At 48.7% G+C, this 7,562-nt stretch overlaps 1 protein-coding gene across 1 annotated transcript; it reads left to right on the forward strand.

Moving 5' to 3' along the window:
* The first annotated feature begins 517 nt into the window (after window positions 1-517).
* LOC119329698 (somatic embryogenesis receptor kinase 1-like) lies at window positions 518-4,558 on the forward strand. The gene is made up of 4 exons (XM_037602769.1): window positions 518-1,151; window positions 2,402-2,662; window positions 2,754-3,608; window positions 3,706-4,558. The coding sequence occupies exons 1-4, from the start codon at window positions 554-556 to the stop codon at window positions 4,167-4,169; spliced, it is 2,178 nt and encodes a 725-aa protein (XP_037458666.1). The 5' UTR covers window positions 518-553; the 3' UTR covers window positions 4,170-4,558.
* Window positions 4,559-7,562: the final 3,004 nt, after the last annotated feature.

Raw genomic sequence — 7,562 nt, forward strand, 5'->3', positions numbered from 1 at the left:
TACTTAACTTATAAGTCACCCCAACTTATAAGTCATAAGTTGCTTCATCCAACTTAAACCGAGGGAGCACAACATTTTCCCTCCGACCCACCAAATTTCTTCAGATTTTCACAAAGTTGAAACCAACCTTGGATGAAAAAAAAATTCAAAGTTTGGAGGAACTTTGAAATGAGGCTGGAGGAGGCCAACTGAAGATAGGGGCGATGGAGATGGTGAAGCATCCCTGGGAGATCTGCTTGCTTTGTAGTATTCAGGTCGTTCGAAAAAAACCTTTGTATTTCAAAATTTTCTTTTCAAAGTTTTGGCAACCGATTCAGCTGACACAACAGTGAGATTGGACAGCACGCGCCACAGTGCTCTGCACTCCCGTCGCTGACAGAGCACAGAGCGGTCAATCAATCCAGCAAAGCAAGCAGGCGGCACAGCTCCTCACAACAAGCACAAAGAAACAAGAGCCAAAAGCAAAGCACCAAACACCTCTCAAAAGCCTACATTTCCACCCCTCAAAACCAAGAGCACACGAGAAATTGCCCTCGGAAAGCCGGAAACCCCCATGGAAAGCATCGACGCCGGGTCCATTTACCACTTTGCCCTCCACCACCACCTAAAGTCCTCAGCTTTGGCTCCATCCTCCTCCGACCCTCACTCCACTCCACTCCCCACTCCCCACTCCCCACTCGCCGCCGCCGCTCCAGCTCCAATGGCCGCCGCCGCCGCCGCGCGCGGGCTCTCCCGGCTCCTCCCGCTCCTTGCCCTCCTCCTCCTGACGGTTCTTGCCGCGGCGGCGAGGGACGAGGGGGAGTTGCGGGCGCTGGCGGCGCTGAGGGCGGCGCTGGACCCGGCGGGCCGGGTGCTGGGCTCGTGGGCCCGGGCCGGGGACCCCTGCGGCGGCGCCTTCGTCGGCGTCGCCTGCGACCGCGAGGGCCGCGTCACGGCCGTCTCGCTGCAGGGCCGGGGCCTCTCCGGCACGCTCCCGCCGGCCGTCGCCGGGCTGCGCCGGCTCCGGGGGCTCTACCTGCACTACAACGGCCTCAAGGGCCCCATCCCCCGGGAGATTGGCGGCCTCTCCGAGCTCGCCGACCTCTACCTCGACGTCAACCACCTCTCCGGGCCCGTGCCCGCGGAGATTGCCGCCATGGCGAACCTCCAAGGTGAGCTTTTCTTTCAGGGCTTGTTCTCGGCTCAGTCAGAGGATGAATCTTACCTGCATCTCCTTGGTTCTTTTCTTGGCTAGATGGTGGATTTCTTTTCCTGTCCGTTATTTGCACTGTTTCTTCTAGAGTTTCTACTGCTTTTTTGTGTCAGATTAGTGGTTTGGACTGTTAGGCTTGCTTAGATTTGAACATTGGGGGAAAAGTTGTATGAACAAACCCTAAAAAAACCTTGAATCCCAAACGGAGAAGCATCCAATCGCTCACTACTACATCCAGGGCTTCATTTATTACAGTTCATTTCGAAATCTCCAGGCGGGTTTGGTCCATTTATTGACCCCACCCACCGTACCACTACAAACTTCAGATAATTTTTGGGAGAGAATAGCAGACGCCCTCATCAATTTGAAGATCCAGTGCTGCTCCTAGTACTGTACCCGTTTGTCGACCTTAAATCTTCTTAGCAGCACAACGGTTTGCTTTTGAAATGGGCCACTGTGCTCCATTTTTGTTCTGCATTTGAAATGGACACCTCGTTTTGCTTCTGTGCCAACCTCTCCTTTTGTATGCTTCCATTCCTGGTCGTCTTCTGGGAGCAGTGCGGCAGCCACGTGACCGTCTCGTTTGATTTATTGGGGGTGCCTTGTTTGACTCTCCGTGGGTAAAGGACAAATGGTGTCTCTTGGAGTTGAAAAATGGGGCTTCACTTTAGTTTGGATCCACTTGGCTCTCTAAAGATCCCCTTTGTGTCAAACTTCAGACCAGATCTTGAAAAATGTACTAATGGAAGAACAAGATTGTAAGTACTTATGGATGAACAAGAACAGGATTTTTTTTTTTGTGAGGCCAAGATTTGTGTTCACTGTTGTATTATTGGAGTTGAAAATCTGCATTGTCAGTTTGACTCCTGCATAGGTAAAAGACAAATGGTGATTTCTGGGAGTTGAAAACTTGTGATTTTCACTTTGTTTGGAGCCACTTGGGTCTGTATAGATTCCCTTCGTGGCATCTTCTGGCCAGAATCACTACACTGGCTCCGTATTCAATTGGATTTTCTCTGATTTGATTTAGTTTTCTCATGTTTACTGTACAATATCCGTGTTCTTTCAGTGAATGTACGATTGAAAGGACAAGATTGTTTGTTTTGTGTTCTTTTGCGTCAAAGGGGTTGATTTGCATTGTGAAAGATTTAAATTCACTGATGTACTAATTTTAATTTACTCACCCATGGCTCTGCTCTTCGCTTGCAGTGTTGCAGCTGGGCTACAACCAGCTGACAGGCAGCATACCGCCCCAGCTAGGCAACCTGAACAAGCTTGCTGTTCTTGCGCTGCAGTCCAACCAGCTGACCGGAGCCATTCCGGCAACCCTCGGCGACCTGACTCAGCTGACTCGGGTCGATCTGAGCTTCAACAACCTATTTGGCTCGATCCCTTCAAAGATCGCAGATGTTCCGTCGCTTGAGGTCTTCGATGTTCGCAATAACACTCTATCAGGGAGTGTCCCTGTTGGTAACAAACAGACTCTTGCTCAACCTTTTTGGAGATAAAATTTTAACCTTCATCATTATATTAACTCCTGTGATTTGGTTTTGGATGCTAGGCTTGAAGAGACTGAATGGAGGGTTCCAATATGTGAACAACAAGGGGCTTTGTGGAGCAGAGTTCATTTCTCTTGATCTCTGTACATCTACAGAGGATGGGCTGAGGCCCAGCAAGCCTGAGCCTTTTGGCCCAGATGGCACTGTCAAGACAGGGCAAGTACCCCAGTCGGTGGATCCACACACGACGAAATCTGCAAAGGCCTCTGCAGGAGTTCTTATTGTTGGTGTTCTTGCTGTGGTCATCGGTGCCGCATTCTGTGGAATATTTGCATTCTCATATTATCGCCGGCAGAAGCAAAAGATTGGCAGCTCACTGGAGGTGTCTGATAGCAGGCTCAGCACTGACCATTTCCAGCAGAAGGAAGCTTGCCGAAGGAGTGCTTCTCCTCTGATCAGTGTGGAGTACTCAAATGGATGGGACACCATGTCAGGTGGAGGCTGCGGATCATCCGGTGAGGTTGGCGATAGCTTTAGGTTCAACCTTGAAGAGGTCGAGTGTGCGACTCAGTACTTCTCTGAGGTTAACTTGCTAGGCAAGAGCGGCTTTGCTGCGACGTTCAAGGGGATCCTGAGGGATGGGTCTGTTGTGGCGGTTAAGAGCCTCAATAAGACAAGTTGCAAGCAAGAGGAGTCTGATTTCCTGAGAGGTCTGAAGACGCTCACCATGCTGCGGCATGAGAACCTTGTTGGCCTGAGGGGCTTCTGCTGCTCCAGGGGGAGGGGGGAGTGCTTTCTTGTGTATGACTTCATGGTTAATGGGTGCTTGTCGCATTATCTCGATGTTAAGGAGGGTTCTGAAGCTAGTGTTCTTGATTGGCCTACAAGAGTTTCCATCATCAGAGGCATTGCAAAAGGTATATCTTTTGTAGCTCCTGTACTGTAATTGAAGATTGTTATGTGTGCAAGCCGCACATGTATTTTGGTCCTTACCAATCTGTTGTGCATTTGCAGGTATCGAGTACTTACACAGCAAGAAGAGCAACAAGCCATCACTAGTGCACCAGAACATATCGGCCGACAAAATCCTTCTCGACCACCATTTCGCCCCATGTCTGTCAGTCCCAGGACTGCACAAGCTCCTTGCCGACGATGTCGTCTTCTCAACCCTGAAGGCCAGTGCAGCTATGGGGTATCTTGCCCCCGAGTACGCCAACACGGGCCGCTTCACCGAGAAGAGCGACGTCTTCGCCTTTGGGATAGTTGTTCTCCAGGTCATCACGGGCAGGAGGGCCGTCTCACAAGTGAAGGTAGGCACAGCGTCCAGCGATCTCGAAGGCCTGATAGATCCATACCTTGGCGGCATCTTCTCGACGACTGAAGCTGCCAGGCTTGCAGAGGTCGCTGTGCATTGCACGTCCGAAGCAGCGAGCCAGAGGCCGACCATGGAGGCTGTGGTTCAGCAACTCAGCGGCTGATGCCGTGGATCGGAACCGAGCTGATGAAGATGTCTGTTGGGAGGCCTTTTGTAGTAGTAAGCTGGAGGACAGTGATGATCCAGTTGCCACCCAATGAGGTCTGAGGTCTTTTGTAGTAATAATCTGACCTGCTAATGTGGAACATGTCGCCATTAACTATTTAGTCACTTTCCTGGTGATCTCACCATTTCATGGTTAAGTATCACAATCTCTTCACAACTTGAATGCTGAAAGATTGTGTATCAATGAGATGACTTGAACCCTTGGTTAGCTAGATCAGCATGCCAGAATGTTGAATGTGTGAGCCATTTGGTTCAGGGATTTTAGCATCTGTGGTGTAAACTTTGATGGCTTTGTGCTACTGCCATAGTGCCATTGCCTGCATTCAAGTGCTCTGCCATATGTTTAAAGCATGGCAAATTTGCGGGAGTTAAAAACAATTTTGTTCTGTATGTAACGCACAACTGAAGCAACAATTTTGTTCAAAACAGGGCAACAATTGAAACAACTGAAGCAACAGCAACAGGTTAACAGAGCGATCAAGCAGATTTTATTTTTTTCAAAAAGGGGGTGATCCATTGCTCCGTATTCCCCATTCCCGGTGCCTTCTATGCCTGAACCAATAAAATTTAAAATTCTAATGTGTGAAGCTGTGCCAAAAAATGTACAGGCAAAGCCTGGACAAGTCTAAGGAAGATTCCTGGTGCCTTCCATGCCTGTGCCAATAATGCTCCAATCTCTAATGTGTAGGGATAGAACAAAATCATGCATAAAATGGGTCTGCAAACTAAAGGGAGAGAAGCAAAATGGCACATGTATGATTCATTTTGCTCAGCGGGGCTTTGCTCTTATAAAAGACAAGACCTAGGAAGTAGGCAGTGATATGAACTAGTTGGTTCATCGATAGATAACTGCTAAGAACCTGTTGGTTATGACATGGTCCTTGGGTAGGAATAGCATACGGGAGCTTTATCAATCCTTTATGCAAATGATATTTCATTTGAAATTAAATAATGTATTTAGCCAACAGACAATTTACATTGCACATACATATAAGAAAGCCCAACGATAATGTTCCATCCCCGGAGTCTAGAGAAGTGGATATGAAGTTTCCTACTAAATTTCTTGGCCTTGCATACAAAAGTGAAGCAATATGGAGCTTTGTTTATCTCGGTAAAGTGTATCGTGTTCTCTGGAGGAGATAAAATGATTCTTTGCTTTTATTGTTTCCCGTGAACATGTTATTTAGAGCAAATACATTAAAGCACTTTTGGTGTCACTTGCACATTCGGCCCTCCATCTAGTTATATTAGGTGTGTATGTTTTGCGTTTTTGTCCGCTGCTAGGGCAGAGTAGTGCAATTTTTTCAAAGAAAGCTGTTAATAATCTTGAGTCTAGAAGTAATTAAACATGGTAGGAAGAGTGTTTTTTTAGGTATGAAAGAGGTTTTCAACGGTATACTTTTTGTGACATGTAGTTTATATTTATTAATTAAATTTATGGTCAAATTTAACCTAAAATACAAGGAGCCCAATAAACCCGAAAGGAGAAAGTAATAGCTAAAATGAACTATGAGATATCTGGTGTGGTAAATTATAGTTGTGAACCAAAATACGAGGGGCTCAATAAACCCGAACAGAGAAAGTAATAGCTAATATGAACAGTAAAATACCTGATATAGCATAGTTATGGTGGACTTGTGTCCTCGGGCTCCGCCGTTGGGATGACGTCTGCTCCGGCATCGGTGCGGAGCTTGGGAGGTAGTTCGGGAGCGGATGCAGATTGTGGTCTGCATCGACGACATCTGAAGGACGGAACATGTGCTGGGTTCGTGGTTGATGGATGGCAGGTATGGTTTCCTACTTCGGCGTCTTAGTCATGATGGGGTGTCAGATCTGGAGCTTCTTTATTCAGCATCGCCATCGCCGCCGCCGAAGCCAAGACGTCCGACGATCCAAAAACCTAAGCTATTAGGGCTCTAAACCTAAAGCAAAAACGATCTGCATGGCGGGATCCGGCGACTCCCCTCACGACCGACGACCAAGAGGTCGCCGGCGGAGGAGAGCCGCCGAAAAACGGCACCGGAAAGTTGGCTCTCTTGGCGGCGGCTAGGGTTTTGGTCGCTAGTCAAACCCGTTCGTTCGTCGTTCAAGCCAACACACACGGCTTTTGACTTACCATCCTGATATAGTATAGTTGTAAACCATATTCTACTTAGGGCATCTCCAATAGAAGATATATAATTGAAGATGTAAAAGTAGGTGTTGTATAATTTACATCATCAAAAAGTGATTTTTACATCTCAAAAAAGTATCAACTTCAACAGATGATGCATTTTTGGTGATGTAAAGCTCCTACTCCAACAGATGATGTATTTGAAGATGTAAAACTAGTTCAACTACTACATAATTTCAAACATAGCAAGTTCATTTGAAGCAAACATAGTTCTAATTAAAACATAATTAAACATACTCCTAGTTCAAACTACTACATCCATCAAACTACTACTACTACTACTACTACTAATACTACTCCAACAACTGCTACTAGTTCAAACAACTACTTCAACTACATCCAACATAAGACTATCCATCGTGCTCTTGAACTGTTCCCAGAACTCCTCCATGCCGGAGTTATCGCACTCCTTGTCGTCCTCCTCCGAGTCACCCCAGTTCGTCGAGTCAGACTCGACGGGGATTACGATCCAGGGCCCGCCTCGTCCTCCTTCTTCACACCCCTTTTTCTTTTGCAAGGCCTCACGCTTCCAGAAGAACTCGCGCTCGGCCTGGAGATACTTCGGATGCTCCCGCAAACCTCGCCATCACCGCGCCGGGAGCAACACGAATCGCCAGCTTCTTCTTCGTCCTCTCCTCCACCCAGGAATTCTTCGGCGCGAGGAACTCCGCATCCGCCTGGGTCTCGATCTCCAAAAAGTTGAACTCCATCCTCGGCCGGCTGACATGTCACACTGCCACGTCGCACGCACGCGTCGCCTCCTCGGAGGTGTCGTACATGCCGAGCTCGAAGTGGTGGACTTCGTCAGAGAACTCGACTCTGTAGTTCCCGGATGGCGTCGACTGCACCCTGAAGAATGTTAGGCAATAAGCCACGGCTCAGGACGGGTCAGGCGCGGTGCACGTACGTGCGCGCGATGGCCGCGTCGGGTCCGATCGTGGAGAGCTCAGGTGTGTGTGTGTGTGCGCGTGTCCGAGGGGGTGTGTGTGTACGTGTGTGGCATGAAGGCGTGTGCGTGTGTTAGTTGGCGCAATAGGCGCGGGTGTGGACCGCGTCGGGCGCTAGACCTCGTCGCGCGGATCACGTGCGTGCGCGACGGGAGTGCGGGCCAGGAGCGCGGGGACGTGGGGAAGTGCGCGAGAGGGGTGCGTCGGGGGC

This window comes from Triticum dicoccoides, chromosome 7A, assembly GCF_002162155.2.
Source record: "Triticum dicoccoides isolate Atlit2015 ecotype Zavitan chromosome 7A, WEW_v2.0, whole genome shotgun sequence".
NCBI classification, from domain to species: Eukaryota; Viridiplantae; Streptophyta; class Magnoliopsida; order Poales; family Poaceae; genus Triticum; species Triticum dicoccoides.